The 22662-nt window shown below is 49.8% G+C and overlaps 1 protein-coding gene across 1 annotated transcript in view; it reads left to right on the top strand.

The window, feature by feature from the left end:
- The window catches only part of pitpnm3 (PITPNM family member 3), a 49814-nt gene that overhangs the window by 18960 nt on the left and 8192 nt on the right, over positions 1–22662 (top strand). The window contains 9 exon segments of the mRNA XM_062472655.1: positions 5543–5613; positions 6114–6334; positions 12319–12508; positions 12877–12996; positions 13731–13939; positions 16103–16260; positions 16715–16885; positions 22096–22314; positions 22535–22661. Coding sequence (XP_062328639.1) covers positions 5543–5613; positions 6114–6334; positions 12319–12508; positions 12877–12996; positions 13731–13939; positions 16103–16260; positions 16715–16885; positions 22096–22314; positions 22535–22661 — 1486 coding nt within the window.

The following is a 22662-nucleotide window of genomic DNA, read 5'->3' as shown; positions in this document are numbered from 1 at the left end:
CCTTCCACGCTCTCCCACTCTCTCCCTGTCCCTCACCCTTCCACGCTCTCCCCCGCTCTCCCTGTCCCTCACCTTTCCACGCTCTCCCACTCTCGCCCTGTCCCTCACCCTTCCACGCTCTCCCACTCTCTCCCTGTCCCTCACCCTTCCACGCTCTCCCACTCTCTCCCTGTCCCTCACCCTTCCACGCTCTCCCACCCTCTCCCTGTCCCTCACCCTTCCACGCTCTCCCACTCTCTCCCTGTCCCTCACCCTTCCACGCTCTCCCACCCTCTCCCTGTCCCTCACCCTTCCACGCTCTCCCACCCTCTCCCTGTCCCTCACCCATCCATCCTCCCACCCTGTGTTCTCTTGAACCATTCCTCTCTCCATCTCTCCTCGCATCCTCGCTGAACTCCATCCAAACTCGCACTGCTGTAAGCAGAGCCTTGATTCCAATAGCCTTGGAAAGCCCCCCTCCCCACACTCTGCCATGTGACGTGACTCAGTCCCCTTACCCACCATCATACCCTTGTCTAATGACTGAGGCCACTCCACCTGCTCACTGTGTAAACAAGCTTATCAGTTCATAACACCAGGACTGTTCTACTCTGCAGTTGTTTTCCACTTCAGTCTGTGACTGATGTAGTATAATGTCGTCCTGACTAAAAAGAAAACGTCTTACATAAGACATGTTTTTGTGTATTGCAGACAACATGAACAAAAATAAAATGGAAATGCTTCTGATAGTCTGACGAACACCAATAGCTGAACGCATAAGGCAGCCTTCCGGATTTACAGTAGTAAGATGTGAAACTTCTGTAATTCTGTTTCATTTATAGCTTCAGGTTGAGAAGTAAAACGTACAACGTCGTATACAACCTACTGTACACTTAACTCACCGAAGGATAGTCCCCAAAAATTCAGTTGATTGTCTTCCATGAATACAGAGGGATGAATCCAGAAAATGTCTGAAAGGCGCTGTAGCTCCAGTTAGACATACAGACAGAGAACGAACAGCTTCTGAAGCTCATCTGTCTTCCTGCCTAACCTCTTCCCACAGTCAAGACATTTTTAACACACACTGCTAGGGCTCCAGGCAGTCCCTCACACACTAATTCCCATTTTATTAAGTTTTCCCTCCCATTTGGCCTCCATCTTTCTCCTTTCTCTTTAAACACTGACTGCCCAGAGCTGTCTGGAGACAGACACCGTGGAGTGATAAAAGGAAGGCTAACACAGAGATGCAGGGAACATGAATGATAACTAAGGGTTGAGGGCAGAGAATTAATTAGAGAGAGAGAGAGAGGCTACCAGGACACATATAACTACTTCACACATCCTTCCCCCAGGAGCAGTTTTATAGTTTGTGTGTGTGTGTGTGTATGTATATGTGCATGGATTTAAATGTGTGTGTGTTGGGGTACTGTGTTAACTTGTATGTGTTGGTGCTCATGCTGGTCATAGCTCCAGAGAACAAGATGATATGCGACGAAAAAACGAACAAATAAATTAATGAATCCAGATAGATATGACTGATAATGCTCCTTTTCTGAGCCGCTGGTCATGTTCAATGAAGGGTTTGGTTGTTGTGTGCGGTGTGCTTTTATATTAAGATGCACAGTTAGAAGGTGAAGCAGATTCAGGCTCCAGGACCAGGGAGGATCAGGCAGGTTCAGGCTGAAGACAGGCTCTTCATCTGGGCTGGACTGTAGCTGCAAGGGGCTCACTGACAGGTGCCATACACACAGCAGCCGAAGCAAGGCAGGGACCAGCTGGGGCAATCAGGGACAGACGGGCCTGTGCGTGTGTGCGTGTGTGTAGCTCCCCTAGGCCCCTGTTTGAGGGCTGCATCGTTTTCAACTTGCTTGTGCGTGTGTGTGTGTTCTCACCTCAGTATTTGGTTGTTCTTGGTTTTCAGTAAGTGTGGGATTGCTCTTCATCTGAGAGTTTGGCTATGTATGTGTGTGGAAGCATGTATGTGTGTGTGTGTGTGTGTGTGTGTGTGTGTGTGTGTGTGTGTGTGTGTGTGTGTGTGTGTGTGTGTGTGTGTGTGTGTGCGTGCGTGTGTGTAAGTGAGGTGAGGTGAGGGATCTGAGTGGGTCCAGCTGTAGAGCTAAGAGTCTCCCTGAGGGGGGGTCTGGACAGGGCAAGGAAGGGCAGAATCCAAGCACTGGCAAACAGATGGTCCAGTGTGTCTAGCATGCCTTTACCTAGTCACAGGTCAATGCAGTCAGCACACCTGTGAGAGGAGGAGAAAACCATCATTTAAACCAGCCCTGGTGATAATTAAAAGCTAATGGCAGATGATCATACTCCAATTCACACTAGTGTATTTTTATTCACTCATATTTCTGAGATGTGTTTGTTTAATTTCCAGTTCATTAACATTGACATTCTCTAGTCCAGAAAATCGACTGTGCCAGTGAGTCAAATGAGAGCAGCAATCATGTTGAGAGATCAAACTTTGTTATGATGGATTGTAAACTGCTGACTGGCTGGACAGAGCTATCAAAAAGCCACGCTGAGTCTTATTGAATCAGACCTGTTTCTCTACAACCAATCACTCAGAAATAAACCGAAGCGCCCAGATGCAATGCTCCCAGATAGTACAGGCTTAACAGCTCACCATTCCTCTCTTGTTCTGCTTCTTCTCTTGGCCACCCGGCGCACCATCAAGTGTGTGCTTGACATTGTGTATTTTTGGAGAGTCGTGTTACCTGTACTTTGTATGCTTTGGAGTCAGAATCAGAATCTGAATTCGGTTTATTCACCATGTATGTTATAAAACACAGAATTTACTGTCACAGGGAGGTGCAAAACACTAAACATATACGAATCTTAAATTAAGTTAAAAGTACAAAAGTTTAACTATTTCTAAGAACTAAACAATCTAAGAATTCAACAATTTAAATATAAAATAAAATATATATAAGAATAAGAATGAGCAGTGTGAGTGGTCAACATAGTGCAATCGGATACTGAGATAAGTGCAATCGGATACTGAGATAAGTGCTATGTGCTTCATGTTATGAATTTCTCGTCTCTGCCGCCTCTCTCTGTTACTCTCTCTGTCTCTTCCACTCATTGTCTCTCTCTCTCTCTCTCTCTCTCTCTCTCTTCCACTCATTGTCTCTCTCTCTCTGTCTCTTACTCTTTCCCTTTTCTATTCCCCATGCCTGTCTGCTCCCACCAAGCTGATATAAATCTGCCATGGTGGCAGCCTTTGTAGGAGAGAGGGAGAGAGAGACACAGAGAGAGAGAGAGAGAGAGAGAGCGGGAGGGAGAGAGAGAGAGAGACACAGAGAGAGAGAGACACAGAGAGAGAGAGCGGGAGGGAGAGAGAGAGGGAGAGAGAGAGAGAGACAGAGAGAGAGAGGGGGAGGGAGAGAGAGGGGGAGGGAGAGAGAGGGGGAGGGGGGGAGCCGCCTGTAATTGGCAGCAACAGGGGAGCAGGAACAAGAACACACTTAAAAAATAAAAGTAAACCATTTGTATTGAATTTATGGAGAACTGACATTCTAAGACACAGCTGCCAAATCAGGATGACACAAAGGCACGAGGCTGCAGATCACGAGCTCACCTTCCACCTCCTCAACATCTCTCAGACTGCCAGCCACTCTGCCTTGTCTCTCCCAATCGCTCTCCTTCTCTCTGGGTCATCTGCTCTCCGCTAGGTTCTCAGGTACTACACTAATACCGAAGGCAATATAATCAGGAATTATAGTTTCACTGTCCTTTTTTACGGATGTGTGTGTTGTGTGTGTTCCTTAGTGTTAGTATGCTGTGGAGTGGAAGTGAATGTTTGGCTCTAGTAGTGCGTGTGTGTGTGTGTGTATGTGGGTCTGTTTGGTCTAGGAGTGTGTGTGTGTGTGTGTGTATGTGGGTCTGTTTGGTCTAGGAGTGTGTGTGTGTGTGTGTGTGTATGTGTTTTGTGTAGGAGTGAAAGGATCGGAGGAAGAATTGGGGGCTGTGTCATGGTGCTTGAGGTTCTATGAAGACAGGGATTCCTGGGTACATTTAGAGTGTTGCTTAGCACTCCTGAGGCTTGTAATGCACTTATTGGTTGGCCCCTGAGAGGGATAGACCGAAAGAGTGGCGGAGAGAGGGAGAGCGAGGGACAGGAAGAAAGCGTTGGGCTCTGTGAGGGTCAGGGCAAGATGGGCGCCTGCAGTGAGCCTGCAGGAGACCATTCCACTCAGCATCAGTATGGTTCTGTCTTTGGTATGGCTGAACTTACAAATCTTTGGTGGCTTCATTTAGTCAGGCGATACAGTGTCAAATGTTCATGCTTTAAATACTCTTTTGAAGAATCGAAGGACAACTTATTCTTCACATTCTCTGAATAACAGAACAATTATATTGTGAGTTATTCAGAGTCTAGGGCCATTTGCATTTAGTCTGATTCACTTGAATTGAAACTCTGCCTTATCTGGTCTGATGTTCCCTCCTGTGTCAAGCTAATGAAATTTCTTTCGACTATACTACTAGCCGTCTTTTCAATTCCTTCCCAACTCTGTCCTTGTACCTATAAAGTTTCTATAATGGATTTCCTGTATCTCACTGTGTGATTAGAATAGCAGTGAGAAGAGTCAAGAGACAAGCTGGCAAGCAGGCTAGAAACAGGTGGGCAAGTAGACAGACAGGGAGGCAGACAGGCAGAGAGACCGACAGGGAGACAGGCAGGTAGATAGACAGGCAGGCTGAGGGACCAACAGGAAGTAAGACAAGCAGGCCGGGAGACTGGCAGGGAGGCAGCAGGCGGGAGGGTACAGGGGAGGGAGCAGCAGGGGACTGAGGGGAACAGGGAGCTGACAGGCTGGAACTGTCTGAAAGCTTCCCCTGGCAGACGCCCCAGTCTGGGAGAACAGATAAACAAGCGGTGGGCAAAGCACAGAGCTCTGAAAAGATATAGAAAAGGGAGGGAGCACGAAAAATAGAGGGAGAGAGAGAGAGAGAGAGAGAGAGAGAGAGAGAGAGAGAGAGAGAGAGAGAGAGAGAGAGAGAGCTGATAAGTAAGATGACAGAGCATGTAGAAGCTTCTGGAAGGGGTAATGAGTTTGGCAGGGAGCCCATGATACTCCACACCACGGCCAGGGACACTGGCAGTCTTTGCAGGTGGAGGGAAACATGTCCCCCCCTCTCCCTCCATCCCCTGTTCTGTCCCTTCTTCCCCTGGCCTCCAAGATTCATCTGCTTTGTTTTGGCTGTTTCTGACAAGCCGAAATCCAATTATTTGAAAATGCGTACTGCAGTGTTGACAACCTTATACCTTTTGGACAGAATCTTCATGATATGTCACTATTGACTTTCCCCAGGCATGTGGTTATGAGATTGGAGCTGAAGGGCACAGCAGAGGAGACCCACCTGCCCGTTATGGGGGGTATAAGGAGAAAAGGAAAGGCTTTAGTAATGTTCAAATTGGTCAGCTGCTCCAATCAATAATCATTTTTCCTTGTGTTATCAGTGCATCTATGTGAAGTGGCCCATGTAATTACTTTTCTCTCTCTCTCCCTCCATTTCCCCTCTTTTTCTCCGTCTTCCATCATTCGTCCTCCTGCAGAGAACCTCTACCGCCTGGGGCGTCAGCGCTGCGTCCCTCAGAGCAGCATTGATGGCTTGGAAGACATGGAGGTGAGACCACAGTAATACTTTTCAATACTGACCGGATTTCTACAGTATTCTGTACAATAGCTCAACTGGATGCCTTTCATATTTGAGTGTAAGCCGATGATGCAGCCTCCTTCTCTTTCTGCCTTTCACCTCCCGCCCCCTTTTTTTCCAATTCTGTTGTAATTCTGTGGCAATGGTCTCTTTCGCTCCTCCCATCTTCTCTCCCCTCCTTCTCTCTCTGTCTCCCCTCCTTCTCTCTCTGTCTCCCCTCCTTCTCTCTCTGTCTCCCCTCCTTCTCTCTCTGTCTCCCCTCCTTCTCTCTCTGTCTCCCCTCCTTTCTCTCTCTTCCCTCCTTCTCTCTCTCCCCTCCTTCTCTCTCTGTCTCCCCTCCTTCTCTCTCTCCCCTCCTCTCTCTCTCCCCTCCTTCTCTCTCTCCCCTCCTTCTCACTCTCCCCTCCTTCTCTCTCTCTCTCTCTCTCTCCTCCTTCTCTGTCTCCCCTTCTTCTCTCTCTCCCCTCCAGAAGAAGTGTAAGACCCATGTGTTGCTCTTGGTGGTGCATGGCGGGAACATCTTGGACACGGCGGGCGGGGATCCAGGCGCAAAGGCCGGCGACGCCGCCACGCTGGCGTCCGTCCTGGAGAAGGTGGCGGGGGCACACTTCCAGGCCGCGGCAGAGCATGTGATGATCAAGCTGGTGCCCTGCCCTGCTGTGTGTGCAGAGGCCTTCTCCCTCGTCTCCAAGTGAGCACAATCCCCCCCCCAGGAGGAGGCAGGAAGAGAAGGAAAGGAGGAGGGGATGGGGGGGTTAAGAGAGTGAGGATGAAGGGGAGCTAACTTAAGCTAACTTCCATGGTGAAGCTCATGTAGCCTGCTCTTCAAAGTTGTCCTTCAAATAATATCTTCACTTTGCCTGCTTACATAGAACACCCACTTTTAGATTTGGTCTTTCAGGCCTTCCAGCACAATCCCCCCCCCCCCCCCACACACACACAGCCCCAATTGGACACACCTGATTTTCAGAGCCAATGGGCCAACTGGCTGCTGAAGGTTAAACAGGAAAATCTATGGAGAAGACAGCCTTTAACAGACACTGCCATGTTAATTAGCATCCTTCTGACATTTGCCTGCCTTTCGAAGCATTTGGAATATTTAAGTCCTAACCTTTCTGACTGCTGCTGTTTTTAATTGTAAATTCTTCCCTGGAGCCCAGTAGGCAGGTCCTTGGTGGACAATGAGGCAGAATGCAAGAGTCAATTACTTCATGAATGGCATCACTGTCCCCCTTCTTGGTATCTGAAGGCCTCTTTGGAAAGAATAGATCTGATGACTCACTGTGATCTGTTTGCCTAATTAGTAGTCATTGTTTATTATTGGGCTCCTCCGTTTTACCGGCTTCTGGAGATAGAAGGAAATTAAATGCAGATGAGGTGGCTGGTTCTACCTCCCGGATAAGCTGCCAGTCAATGTTTTCTTTTTTTCTATATTTAATCAAGGGTAGCTTCAAAGACAGCAGATGGCCCCCTGCAGGCCTCTGTGACATGTTACTGGGTTGGCTTCCTTTGGAAAGTCTTGGATTCCTTGGAAGACCTAAATTCCTCTAATGACCGTTAAATAATGAAGACTTCGGGGCGCTGGAAGCATGACTTAATCTTTTCATGTTGCATTTCAAGCTGCCACTCTTTCCTGTCAGGCACATGCACACAGTTCTCTGCTCCCTCCCTCCATGCGGCCGTCAAAGGATCACACTTAATGTTTACATAGATCCTACCCATCGATATGCAGAGCGCGTCGCTGTCTGTATTTGGACTAATTCGACGTGGCTTGGTGAGGACGGTGGGGCCTCGCTCCGCTGCTGTGATTGGCGTTAGTGAGCGACAGCTACCGCGGGTGAGAGCGTAAATAGACCTGAGGGGCTGTAGCCTCAGCAGCTTGACGTCCTGCCGCATGCCTGCCGTCCACACACATCCACCTAGGACACATTGACAAGAACAGCAACCCTCGGGCGTTCCACAGAATTGACTTATTGCCGCAATTCTCAATTGCCTCTCCCTGTACGCCTGGCGGCCATGGACACACACACAGACAAGCGCATGTCTCACACGCACAAACACAAACTCTCACACATAACGCAACGTGACTCACATTTGCCACTGTCACTGAATGGTGTAATCCCTAATGCCTGCGTTAGACTGGTGGGCGTGTGTGATCTCATTTATTTGCATGCCAATCCAAACAGCGGCAACATCACAAGAATCCTCTTCAGCGGGGCCCCAGCGAGAGATTGCTGCCGTCCTCTTAAGTCACTGTCCTGCTGGGATCTTACAGCAAAACACGCAGGCTGTAACTAAGTGAAAGGTTCTTAGCGCATGCAATGTCTGCTCGTCTGCTCAAGAGTAAACCGAGAGTCAGAACTTGAGTCTTTTATGCAGAGGACGTTTCCCCGTAGAGAACGGACGTGTTTTCCTGTGTGTTTTTCTTCTGTTGGTCTCCGTGCCTCTGGGATACCTGCGGTGACTCTGAGAGGCCCCTTGGTGCTCATTAAGGGCCTTTCTCTGCTAATGAGGGAAGATCCTGCAGCTAGCAGGGTGCTACTTTAGGTGTTGGAGGGAAGCTGTAATGAGAGGGCAACTTCAGAGCACATACACATGCGCGCGCACACACACACACACAAGAACTAGGAACGGTTGCGTAGTCACACATGCTAAAACACAGGCAAGCTAGCGGAACCAATGAGGAGAAAAACCCAGCCTGACTTCACACCATCACACATCTCATTAACAAGTGACACCGGGAAAAAGCCCACCGATTGATTTCCTCTCACAGTCAGAGAATCTCTTCCTTGGTGACAGTTCCAGGAATGGCAAAATTGTGTATACAGTTAAACTATTAAGTACTCCATCTGAACAGCGAAGAGAAGTGAAAATGGCTTTCTCTGGTCCTGTGGGGGTTCTTGTCAGAGAGCAGAATCAGTGTGCCTGGAGGTAGAGGGAGAAAGCCTCAGCTTCGTCTAACTAACGATGTGTGTAAGGGTGTGTGTGTGTGTGTGAAGTTTTGCGTGTATCTTGTATGTGACCTGGATGAACCACTTTCCTTATGCACATAAGGAAAGTGGACCTACTCTCTATTCCAGGGACCCCAAGTGAGGGGGGGAGGCTGTAGAGGTTGTGGGGGGCAACAGAGGGAGGGCTCTGAGTGCTCGGACATCCATTTAGCCAGAGGGGGGGGGGAGTTTATTGTCTTATACATTTAGTTCGTTACATTTTTGTTACATCAGAGAGACATGAGAGAAAGAGAATGGTGGGGGGTGGGACGTATAAATTGAAAGAAGAAATCAAAGAAAAAGAAAACCAGTCATTTTCAAAAGATTTTGAAAAATCTTCAATCCACTGCACAAATCACTTCCGCATATTGCATACCTTTCGAGCTACATTGACAAATACGAAGGTAATGTTTATCTAACTCACACAGTAAAAATAGATATCTATGAACGGATTTGAGCAGTAACGTAGCTAGGCTAGCTAGCTAACAATTTTTCGCTACATTATAATGTACTCAATTATCTGATTGTCAGTTTGCCTGCTTGTCGTTAATGTTAACACAAAGATAAATGGCCTGTCATTTGTCCCCTATGGATAAAGTAATGTAACATGTCTTTCTCCGTGAAAAAAGAAGAAGCATGAAGTCGCATGATCTGAGTGTAGGGTTAAGAGAGCAATAGCAAAGTTGCTATTAGCTATTGATAGTAACAAGTTAACATAACCTGTTCTGGTTATTAAAAGTCACGTTTATAACTTCACCGGAAGTTCTATCTGTCTTATTTTTCACAGAAATAATTATCACTGTCGTGTACAGTATAACATTATACAATATAGCAGTTAGCTATTTAACATTATGTTGTATGAAACTATAGGAATGGTTGTAGTTATGCAGGTTACCTCTCTTTACAATGTGTCCTTACTGTGGCACTGATGGGCACTTTGTCTTCTTTGACAGCCCCGCCAAAAAATTGTCGTGAAAGTGGACTGTTTTGCTCCCGTGGTGTTGTTAAATGTGTCATTAGCGCGAATTAAGTGAATGGATGTGTTGGGGCGGCCGCAAAATATTTGAGCTTTGGGTGGGCCGCAAAGTGGAAAAGGTAGTGAATGGCTGCTCTACTAAATCCTACGGCTGAAAGCTTTAAATGATGAGACCCTGCGTAGTTCACACACCCTCACATTACCTGGTCACTTGATTGCAATGATCAAGAATCTTTTCACACACAAGCTCTAATATTTGCAGCTTGGCCATGTTCTTTTTGAAGATGTTGAATGTGGAATCTGAAGACTCCACCATTTACATTTAGTCATTTCACATGGCTGGAGACTCGCTGAGCACAAAGGGAGACTCTCAAACGTGGTGTGTCTTTGAAGGTGTTTACCTTGATGATATGCTGCCCGCTATCACAGTAGCAGCATGCCAGCACTATGTCAGTAATGTGAAGGGGTTCAGCCACGGTGTCTGCTCTGTGCTATACAGTACATATGGGTGTGTGTATGTTTGTGCATATGTATCTGTATGCATGTGCACGCCGTATGCATGTGCACGCCTGAATGAATGGATAATACCCTAAAGGGCTGTGTATGATTAGGGCAAGGGATTAAGGGAGTGGTACTGCCCATTACTTATCTGTCCGGGGCTTTGCTGATGTGAGAGACCGGGGAGTTAGGGTGCGATAGAGCCAGCTATCAGAGGTGAGACTAGTTCATTGTCAACCGTCCAGCTCTCTCTCTTTGTCTCTGTCTCTCTCTTTATCTCTCTCTGTCTTTTTCTCTCCCTCTTCTTTTTTTCTCTCTCCCCTCTTTCACACTCCATCCCTCCTATCTTTCTCTCTCTCTCTCTTTCTCTCTCTCTCTCTCTCTCTCTCTCTCTCTCTCTCTCTCTCTCTCTCTCTCTCTCTCTCTCTCTCTCGTTTCCCTCAGTCTATCAAGGGAGTGCGGCTCTATTGATGTTGCCATGTCAACCTCATTACTTTTTATACCTAATCTTGGATCTTTTGGCTGGAAAGGTTCTCTTAATTGGCAATCTAAACACTGGCCTCGGAAGTTTAGAAAGACAGAAAGAGAGAGACATTGAGAGAAAGGGAGAGAGAGTGAGAAAGAAAGAAGCAAGGGTTGGTCAAGCTGTTGATTGTTGCACCTTTCCTAACACGTCATTGATCACTGGCTGGTTAAAGCTTCTACTGTGGGATGCTAAGAAATCTTTTTCTAATTGTTTGTACTGATTTTTAACAAACAATAACAACTTATCCTGGAAATTAGCTTTCAGACATCTTTCATGTACAAGATGATCACTAATTATGTACGCCACAGGCATGTCTAATGAAACTACCCAAACCACCCAGTAGCTAAGGAACTTCTTTTCAGGTGACATAAACCCTTGACTCATTATCATCAAAAGCAGGTGTCGGCATAAACAGATGACTAATTATTCACCTTGGCAAATAAACATGGAAATGAGAGGAACCGAGCTGCACCGGGCCGGGATGGGGCCAGTGTGGACAAGCTGTCTGGAGCTGGGATGGGCTGAAAACATGTAAATAGGCCATGTCCCTTCTGACTGTTTTGGTAGTGTGTGTGTCCGTGTGGGTCCCATACTAGCAGCAGGGGTCCGTGTTAACATGACAGGAGCCAGACCCCGCTTGACTCCGCACAGCTAGGCTCGATTTTAGCTACACACACACACACACACACGCCCGCACACAAACACACACACGACACACACTCCTTCAGGCCAGAACAGAGCACTAGTCCTGAGGCTGTTTGACACCCCCGTCACACTACCTCCAACCTCTGTTCATGTGTGTCTGGCTCTGCTAATGAGAGAGCCGGTGACTGTCCGTGGCTGCAGCCGTAGATCAGCCTTGGCGCGCTGCTCGCCTCCTCCGACGGCGCTCTCTGATGGATGACAACAGAGCCGCCCCAGCTGTTCAAGGAGAACGCACACTGGTGCCGCCATCCTTCATGTCTTCCCCACGCTGTCGGGTAAAGGCTCGGCCATGTGCGCTGTCACTATCTGTGATTTACACACATACACACACACATGAACCCGTGCACACAAACGCGCACACACACCGCGTCCTCTATGCTGTGACCTGTGGCACTTTACTAATCATGCCTTTCATCCGCTAGGATAAGATCCCACCCATCTCTGTCACACACGTACACCTAGTCTACATTTACATTCTGTCTAAAATAAGATGGAGTGTAGAAATTGAGCAGGCAGGCAATGGATTAGAGATTATAGGCTTTTCCAGTTTTGCCTGCCAGGCTGTCATACTGCACCTCCGGAAACAGAATAAAGAAGACGAAGAGAAAGAGAGAGAATGAATTCTGGATCGCCAAGGACATGCTGATCAAATGTCTTTTAATGAAAGTCATCTTTAAATGGGGCCCAGCTGTGTTCTAGAAGGATCTTTGATTAGGTGAAGCTACCTATTAGGAGACTTCCTCCCACAGTTTTGTGTTATGGCTACTCTTGATGAATGTCAAGGTATCATTCAGCCAAGTACACTCTGACATAGACCAATGGAAACATCACAGAACTATGGCAACAAACTGATTTGAAGAGGCTCTCCCACTAGCTAAAGGCTTTTTTTTTCATTACCTCCCTCTCTCTTCTCTCCCTCCTTTGCTCCCTCCCTCCCTCTCTCCCTCCTTTGATCTCTCCCTCCCTCCCCTGTCCTCTAGTCTGAACCCGTACAGCTACGACGAGAGCTGCGTGTCCAGCAGCGTGGACCACCTCCCTCTGGCTGCCCTCCCCCTCCTCGCCATCGCCTCACCGCACTACCAGGATGCCGTGGCAACCGTCATCGCCCGCGCCAACCAGGTGTACCACAGTTTCCTGCAGTCCCAGGACGGACAGGGCTTCTCCGGGCAGGTGCGTCACCCCCCAAACACACACACACACACGAGTCACCAGGGATGACTCATGGTGAGCGAGGCAGCCAGGGAAGGAGAGGGGGGACTCTCACCCTTTCATCTTACGTGCCACATCCAATCACATGCTGCCGACAGTTTAGCAGGAGCTAATGATTTTAGGAAGAAGTGGTAATTGATTTAGTGTGGACCATGGGTTAGTGTACTGCACGGTTTTACCCCTGGAAAACATGTCCCCCGTCACAGTGTCCACCCACCCTGGGGACAGAGGGTGCTGGATCATTCCTCCTGTGTCTTCATACGTGGGACGTTCTCTCCTGGCTCCACTGTGGCGACATTATGTATTCGTGTTCTTTCCCCCCCGACCAGGTGTGCCTGATGGGAGACTGTGTGGGGGGGGTGTTGTGTTTCGACGCCCTTTGTTTCAGCAGTCGCCAGAGACACAGCAGCCCTGACAACTGCAGCAGCAACAGCAACGACAGCCTCAAGGTAGGCGACCACAACAGACTACCGATTTTAGTGTTTGGCTAGCTAGCGGTCGGCAGATTGCCATTGCGTTAGCATTAGCTAGCTTTCTGGCTCAGGACTGCTGAGCACATGAGCATTGGCCCAAACTGTGGGTTTAGCCATCCTCCCATGACAGAAGTGGATACAGAATGTCTCAGTGTTTAGTGAAAGGCCTCTCTCCTCGCAATTCGTTCTGTTTCCAGTCCATCTGTTCCCATGCGGCTCATCTGTTCCCCGGCTCTGACGTCTGTCTGTCCTCTGCCTGCCTGTCCTCAGTTAAACTGCCTTGTCATATTCGTTTACAACCAGTGAGCACCACAGCGTCCCCGGGGCTGCGTGGTCTGTCTGTCAGTCACCACCACCTCCCTCCATTTTCTTTCCCTTCTCCTCTGTCTCCTTCCATCTCCTCTACCTCCATCTCCTCTCCCTCCATCTCCTCTCCTCTCTTCCACCCTCATCTCCCTCTGTCTCGTCTCGTCTCCCTTTTAGCCTCAACCTTCACTTCACCTTTCCTGGATACTCAAAACTTTGGAGAACACATATCAGTTCAACCTTGAAAACCTGAACTAATAATATCGCACAGAGCCAAGCCCACGTTTTCTTCTGCAAGCTGGATAGCAGCATTATCTCCTCACCCTCTCGTTACCGACATGGTGGGAGAGTTTGTGTGTGTTTGTGTGTGAGCCTGTGTCCCATGCTGTCCTCCTCCCACGCAGGATACCCCGGGGCTGCTGGGAGAAGCCAGCCCGGGCCTGGGCTCCAGCAAGAGGCTCAGCAAGAGCAACATCGACATTTCCGCCCCCAGCGAAGGACACACCCCCAGCGAAGGACACACCCCCAGCCGACAGCTGCTCAACAGGAAGCAAAGCGACTCGTACGACGGAGACACCTTTTCCACTGGCCAGCATCACAGCTTCTTCAGCAGGTAGACCACACACATACATTCATATATACATACATGCACTCACACATACATGCACTCACACACACACACATACATACACTCTCACAAACTCACACACACAAAAACAGTCCCTTAGCTCACTATGATTAAAAAACAGGAGATAGGATGTTGGATGGATTCAGGGTGAAGTCCTGCCTACTGTATGCAGTGTATATTTATAACGATTCTGTTGTGTGTGGGCTGACTGAACGTCAGTCCATCGATGATGTCAGCGGTGGGTCATCTAGGTCTCTCTGGACCGTGACTGACTCTGGAATGTGTCACTCCTCTGCCTCCTGCAATCAATACTTGCAGCGAGATGCCTCCGTGTGTCTGCCTGACTGCACCAGGCTAAAAATAGCCCTTCCTGTGCAAGAGTGCATGGGAGACAGAGCATGTGGATGGGGAGGGTGGGGGGGGGTGGCTCGCTGCCATGCTAACCCCACACCCCTTGAGGAACCAGTGTTACGATGCGCCTGCACACTTCAGTGACTTTCACTGCGTCCCTCAGCACCCCCACCCCCCTCTTTCAGATTTCATTTTCCAGATATGACTCTTTAACTCTCCTACGCCACTAGATGTCCATGGCAACGCCCCCCCCCTGAACCCTACTTGCTATTCTGTTCATTAAAAAGGAAGCGAGGCTGAGTGAAGGATGGACAGCCCCCTCTTCCCGTGGAACTGCCCAGGCCCCTGCATCTCCCACTGGGCTTCCCAGGTCACGCAGAAGCCCTCAGACCCTTATTAGAAGCCTGTTTCCCAGGCAGCAGCCCACTCACTGGGCCCCAGGGACTCAACCGCCTACCTGGGGTTCACGTCCATGTCAGGATGCTCCTCCCTCTCCCCGCTCTGATTTAACCCAAACTGGGAAATTTCCCACAAGGCTCTATGCTACCAGCAAAATACTTGACCCCCTCCACCTCTTTTGCTCCTTCTGGAAACGGAAGGAGAGAGTGTCCGGTCGGGTCCAGAGGTGTGGTGCAGTCTGTCTGCCTCTCTCTCAGTGTCTCACTCTCTTAGACAAAAACAAGGACAGCTAGACAGACAGCTTGTGGCGTTCTCAGCTGTGGAAGACAACAAGATTGATGAAGGGCAGGAAAACAGGTTGCAGCTTGTGCCGGTGGGAGGGGGGTATGGAGAGAGGGAGGGAGGAGGGGGGTAGAGAGAGGGAGTGAGGGGGAGTGAGGGGGGTAGAGAGAGAGAGGGTGGGAGGGAGGGAAGTAGGAAGTCAGGGAGGAGGGAAGAGAACAAGGGAGCAGGCAGAAATCGAAGGCCAATTGATCTGGCCTCCTCAGATAGCTGCCGGCTTTCATCCCCCCCTCCCTCCCTACGAGACCTGGAGAGGAAGTGTGTGTCTTGGCCGGAGTGCCGAGGGCAGAGAGGCGGTCTTTGTCTGGAGCCTGGGTCTGAGGCAGACAGGGCTGTTCAAACAGCCGTCAGCCTGCCTGGATCCTCTCTCTCTGCTGGAGGGAGATTGGAGGGTTCTTCAGCCTGCGTCATAACCAGGCTGAGCTCACCGCAGCACAGCACTGGCTTTCTAGCTGTCTAAGATGTTACCCAAACAAATTGCGTTTCACAGCATTAGATGGCTAACTTGTGTTCCCCATACACATCCTCTTACACAGCGCTAGCTAGCTAGCTGGTTACCATGTGTTCCCCATACACATCCTCTTACACAGGGCTAGCTAGCTAGCTGGTTACCATGTGTTCCCCATACACATCTTCTTACACAGCGCTAGCTAGCTAGCTGGTTACCATGTGTTCCCCATACACATCCTCTTACACAGCGCTAGCTAGCTAGCTGGTTACCATGTGCTCCCCATACACATCCTCTTACACAGCGCTAGCTAGCTATCTGGTTACCATGTGCTCCCCATACACATCCTCTTACACAGCGCTAGCTAGCTAGCTGGTTACCATGTGTTCCCCATACACATCCTCTTACACAGCGCTAGCTAGCTAGCTGGTTACCATGTGTTCCCCATACACATCCTCTTACACAGCGCTAGCTAGCTAGCTGGTTACCATGTGCTCCCCATACACCAACTGAGCACTCTGATGAACCAAACACTACAAATTAGAACCAGATGGATATAAACTATGCTGTAACTGCTCTCTGTGTGTGTGTTGGGGCCCTCTCTGCAGCCTAATTAAGGATGGGGTGGAGCTTCATCCAGGCAGTAACCCCAGCCTGGTTCTGAACCCCGGCTGGTTCGACTTTGAAGTTTCCGAGTGTTTCCTCCTGGGCTGTCCCCTGGGGCTGGTGCTGGCCATGAGGCGCACCGTGCTACCTGCTGTCCAGGGTACGTTCTGACTGGAGGAGACACACACGCACACAGACTTTCACACGCACACACAGACTTACATAGACACACACACACAGAGACACAATTGCATGCAAGCTCACAGAAATTCACACTTTCACACATACTCGCACCCATTCACACTCACACCCTCACACATGCAACAAACAAACACACACACACTCGCACACATTCACACTCTTTGTCAATATCAGTCTTAAGCCGGTAACTCACCAGAAAGGGACCAGGCTGTTTGTTTCCGTGGTTTTCAAATGTACCACACCCCAGAGACTAGTACCACACCGTTGCGAACGTGAACATACAATACACACCATAAGACCAACATTTCCACAGTCCGGTATGGCAACATGCCCTGTGAACAAATCTTGGGAAGGAAGTGAAGGTAAAGTCCAGTGGATGTTTGTCCTAACGGCCGCTGTCCGTGGTCCTGCAGCGAGTCACCTCAGGCCGTCCTGCTCCCAGATCTTCAACCTGTTCTACCCCTCCGACCCGTCCGCCTCCAGGCTGGAGCCCCTGCTGCAGCCCCTCTTCCACAGGCTGCCCCCCTTCCCCGTGCCCCGCTACCAGCGCTATCCCCTGGGGGACGGCCGCTCCACTCTCATAGGTGAGAATGCTCCCCCCGCATCAACTACACACACACACACACACATGTACACACATGTACACACATGCAGAGCATTTAAACAGGATGTTAGGCTAAAGGATGGAAGGTTCGTGCCGCCTGTGAGCTTGTCTTATTGTATCGCCGCGCTGATCGTTTGATTACGGTTGTGAATTTCAACTCTGCTTGGACGTTCGTGGAATCTTAAGCACGCTGAAATGTTTCAGGTTGAAGGACGGTTGTGATTCTGTTCTCAGAGACACACACACACACAGAGAGAGAGAGAGAGAGAGAGAGAGAGAGAGAGAGAGAGAGAGAGAGAGAGAGAGAGAGAGAGAGAGAGAGAGAGAGAGAGAGAGAGAGAGAGAGAGAGAGAGAGAGAGAGAGAGAGAGAGAGAGAGAGAGAGAGAGAGAGAGAGGGAGGGAGAGGGAGAGGGAGAGGGAGAGGGAGAGGGAGAGGGAGAGGGAGAGGGGGAGGGGGAGGGGGAGGGGGAGGGGGAGGGGGAGGGGGAGGGGGAGGGGGAGGGAGAGGGAGAGGGAGAGGGGGAGGGAGAGGGAGGGAGGGAGAGAGAGGGAGGGAGAGAGGGAGAGGGAGAGGGAGGGAGGGAGGGAGGGAGGGAGGGGGAGGGGGAGGGGGGGGGGAGGGAGGGAGGGAGGGAGGGAGGAGGCTTTCCCAGGTTGTTTGTACTTGCAGCACTGCAGGAACATATGTCTTTGGAACCTAAAGCCTGCTCTTGGAATGTGATTCTAACTCATCCTTGGTGTCACACCTTTACTCCACACCTTTCTCTGTGGATCAGTCAGGGTGTGAGCGTGAGCGAGACTGTGCTGGAGGCGACGGCGTAGTACCGGGATCCCTGCTGAAAAGAAGAGGAGGAGGAAAGGAGTTTCAGAAGGAGTGGGGGTGGGGGGGGGGCTGTGGTAGGTAGGGCAGACTCTCCCTCTCTTTAATTAGGCGCTGATCTATTTATAGAATGTTTTATAGCTTCCTTTTGGGACTCGGAGGCACACCAGCAGCAGTTCTGACACTTCTTGTTGCTTCTGCTTGCAACTGTCTCAGCCTGGCTCGCCCAGAGAAAATAGGCCATGTCTGTGTGTTTGTCTGTGTGTGTTTGTCTGTGTGTTCGTCTGTGTGTTCGTCTGTGTTTGTCTGTGTGTGTGTCTGTGTTTGTCTGTGTGTGTGTGGTGCGTGTGCGGTTATCTGTTGGTGTATTTATCTGTGTGTGTGTGTGGTGTGTAAACTGTAGTGAACACATACTGTAGTGTACCACAATCTCAACACCATCATTGGATTAGATGCTTACTGATATGAAGATACTGATTCGTAATTACAAGAACGTCGCTTAACCAGCGATGATGTTTATCATGTGCAAACTACCTTTTAGACCTTGTAAATCCACTGCTACCAGACCACGTAAATAACATGCTCCTGCATAATTGAACAGAGCACTGGCAGTTAGGCTTAAGTGTTTGTTTATAGCTAGGATATCACCCATGTTATTAGCACAGGGGCTCTTGCTGAGCAGGTGGGTGGAGTGTGAGGAGAGAGAGACCGCCACACACACACACACACGCACCTCTGTTGCAGCTCCCTGCTCTGACGAGCTTTAATTATGATAGTACATCTCGCAACAGCGAGGAGTTGTCAAAATATGCATTCAATTAAAATTCACTGCCAGGTACATGTACGCACTCATACAACACACGTAGGCACGGGAACACGCTCATTTCCTCTCTAAGGCAGGAATTAATGTCGCCATGACCCAGAGAGCCTCATCAGATTCTTATGTGTGAGACTTAAGCGTTACTTAAGCATGAAATATGACGCATTTACTCGGTGCAGGTATAGTGTGGTGAGGCAAGCCGCTAATGTACTAGAGACATCTGACTGAGCAAATGCCGGATACATTACGGGGGGGCTGAGCAAATGCTGGATACATTACGGGGGGGCTTCTACAAGACACTGGATGTCTTGTAGAAGCTGGGAGATACCGCAGGGAGCAGGCTGCCTGTGAAGGCTCCGGGTTCTATTTAGATGTGTCATGGCTAACGTGCAATCATCCTGGCTCAGCTTGGTGTTAGGAAGTCCTCCCTCGCCTCCCTGCACTCCGTCCTCGCTCCTGCTGCCTCACGTCTCTCCTTCCTTTATCCACTCCTCGCTGGACATCACAGAGCTTCAATTTCCATACGGATCGGCTCCATCTGGCCCCTCCAGACTCTCACCCCTGTCCCCTGTCATTACTGCACCCTACCGATCTCTCCCTCGCTCCTTGGAACTCTCTTTATGTTCTCCTCTGTGATGGTCTTCCAGACTTTGCTCGACACCATTTTTTACTCTGTTTGTCACTCTGGCCTTTCTTCTCGATCTCCGACACTATTCCGGTGTCTGGGTGCGTGTGTGTCTGTGTGTGTGTGAGTGTGTGTGTGTGTGTTGTGAAGACAAAGTCCCTGCCAACACTGAGGACTGAGAGAAGATGAAGGAAGCATGCACAGAGGAGAAGAGAATGTCTCCTTTTAAGAGAGCAGATGATTGTTTGTGTGCGCGTGTGCGTTGCTTGAGTGTATGGGCGTGTGAGAAGACAAAAGCAAGTCTCATAATGCATCAAATCAAGATCCCATCACCTCCGGAACAGTCTGGAATACAGAGATTGCGTTTCACGCTTCAGATGGTCTTTGTTGTTTCCATAAACGGATTATCTCCTCCCTGCACAGAAAGCACAATCTTGCATTGATCTCAGACAGTTCTCTTGGGCGCTTGCCCCTCAATTCTAGATATTTGTTTTGTCTAGTTTTCTCGTTGCTTTTCTCCAGTCAAATCAAGATCTCTGTATGTCCTTATTCCTGGGCGCCTATAAAAGGCCGTCTAAGTGTAGGTTGTGGTCCAGCGTGGCCCTGAGGCAGTATTAGCAGCACATGATTCCTGCTCACGTCGGGCTACATCAGTATGCAGCTGTGTGCGTCCCTGCCTCGCGCAGCAGGGCCCGATCCAGCGGCCGCGGAGAGGAACCTCACGGACACGCCGTTTAGACTGCCGATAAAGGTCATTCAGCCGGCACGGATGGGGTTAACCTGCGCCAAATAGATGCACCGATGCTGGCACTGTCTTTTGGTATTCAGGTTACAGAAGCCTACACACACACGCGCACACACTGACATCCATGCATCAGAGCAAATATTCCAATCACATATTTTATTTTCATAGCAAACCCGGCTAAACACACACCCAGAGCCCATTAGGGAAGCCCAGTCAGTCTAACGGGCCCCTGTCATGGTGACTGACTGGAAGGATACTCAGGGGGCCCCCAGTGGAAGGCCGTGGGAGGAAGAGGAAATGACATTGATCGGGGCGGGGCTTTAACCTTCGCTGTCTGCTCCGCAGGCACAGTGCACCTCACATAGATATCATGTATTCAGGGACCATTTCCATCAGACAGACACACCCCAGCCCCGAGTACACTCACACACACACACACAGACTCTCTCTGTCACGCACACACACGGACAACACAGATCTGTATTTACAGCCATGCTGTGGAAGTACCTAATGGGGCATTCTCTCTGCAGATGCTAGGTATAGATTTAATTAGGCTTTTTGAGAAGAAAACACAGACCATGGGAAATGATCGGAATGATTAATCAGAGAGATGGCATTTCTTTAGCGGCAGTGTCCGATAGGTGACCAGGAGACTATACAGTCTACATAGTAACTATCCACAGGAATGTCTCCTTTTATTCTGTGTATTTCTGAGCATCCCTCCCTCTGTCTCATCTCAGTCCTCCTACACACTCTTCTGAGTGTGTGTGTTTGTGTGTGTCTAGTTTTGATGATGACTGTTGTGTTGATGATGTTCTCACAGAGGTTAATGACCATGTTGTCAGAGCTGGCAAATTGTTTCTGAAGTGTGCGCACAGGCTCGTACAAGCTCGGCTTTCAGAACAATCAGCTTCACACCTCTGTCAACCACAGCGCTGCTGCACCAGGCGGGCCAGAACCAGGCTTCTCAGAACCAGGCGGCCCAGAACCGGGCCTGCCAGAACCAGGCGGGCCAGAACCAGGCGGGTCAGACCCAGGCTAGCCAGAACCAGGCGGGCCAGAACCAGGCGGGCCATAACCAGGCGGGCCAGAACTAGGCCTGTCAGAACCAGGCGGACCAGAACCAGGCCTGTCATAACCAGGCCAGCCAGAACCAGGCGGGCCAGAACCAGGCCTGTCAGAACCAGGCCAGCCAGAGCCAGGCGGGCAATAACCAGGCAGGCCAGAACCAGGCCTGTCAGAACCAGACCTGTCAGCTGCCGCAGCAGGAGCACAGCTTCAGGGCAGCAGCCGAGCTGGGACACTGGAACAGGAAGTGTTGTTTAACAGCAGGAGACATTGTTTGGTTTGTGTGGTGTGGATAAAGGATGACAGTACGTGCTGAATGGGATTTAGGAAATACATTAGACTGGGTGTTCGAGAGGGACGTTGCAGTTGCTGAGTGTGTGTGTGTGTGTGTGTATAAAGAGGAGCTTATAAGGCATTGATGTGTTATTGATCTGGACTAGCAGTCACTTGTCTCTTCTTACAACTGAATTATTAATGGACTCTAGTACTACAATACTACAAATGCTCTCTCCTGGAGACATAAATTCAGATCTATTCAGCCTCGTAGTCACACGGGAGGCTTCTGTTCTCGACTCAGATCTTCTGAACTAGCAGTCCTAGCACAGAGAGAACTGAATAATGTGTGTCTCCTCCCCCCCCCTCTCCCAACACACAAGCACACATAAAGGGGTCATAGGTAATAACTCGATGCTCTCTTCTGCATCCCTTTCAGTTCTTCATTTGAGAGGTTAAAGGTCACAGCCTCTTACAGCTGCTGGGCTTTTGTATCGTACGTAATCTCCAGTAGATTGAGCCGCGTCCCTCTTCCAACGCCTTATGACACTGATCACATGTCACCTGAGGGGGTTAGGAGGGGAATTGTGCTCTAGCTTTATCGCTAACTCAATAATGGACAGCAAGGTGCACTCTTTGTCCCATATGTCTGTCTGATTTCCCTCTCCAGTAAGCCAGTCAATACCTGGACACTGAGAAAGACTCATGTCATAGATTTCCCCACAGAAGCGACTGGTGTCGATACTTTGAAATCCTGTTCTACTGCCTTCTCCGTCTCTTGCCTTTTCTCCTGCCATATATAATTTGTTATCTCCCCCTTTCTGACCCCCTCTTCCAGCCGAAGGGATCCACAACCACCCAGACGTGTTCCTGGGGGTGGGGGGCCGTCCTGGGGAAACAGCGGGGAAGTCCCCCCCTGAGGCAGATGGCGGTGGCAAAGCTGGAGGAGGAAGAGGTGAAGAAGGAGGAGGGCCAGGGCGCAGGGCCAGTGTAACCAGCGTGGACAGCGAGGCGTCCGGCTGTTCCATTGGCCGGCTGGCCAACACCATCACCAACAGTGAGTGGGCGGGCTCATTAGCAGGCAGAACAAAAGGGCACACAGGGGGGGGGGTTGTGGAGCTTGTTTATATTCTGCAGTTTTCCAGTTTTCCAATTTCTCTCGGTTTATCGCAGATCACCCTCCCACACTACTGGCTGTTTTTTCGGGGCCTGAACATAATCGATCTTGATAAGCACTTGCTTTGTCTTGCCTGTGTGTGTGTGTGTGTGTGTTTCAGTCTCCAGCAGCTGGTGGGGATCCAAGCGTCTGGACTATGCTCTGTACTGCCCTGATGTCCTGACCTCCTTTCCCACGGTGGCTCTGCCTCACCTCTTCCACACCTCCTACTGGGAGTCCACTGACGTG

The sequence above is a fragment of the Osmerus eperlanus genome, chromosome 11 (assembly GCF_963692335.1).
Source record: "Osmerus eperlanus chromosome 11, fOsmEpe2.1, whole genome shotgun sequence".
NCBI classification, from domain to species: domain Eukaryota; kingdom Metazoa; phylum Chordata; class Actinopteri; order Osmeriformes; family Osmeridae; genus Osmerus; species Osmerus eperlanus.
This window is presented reverse-complemented; position numbering and strand designations above follow the sequence as displayed.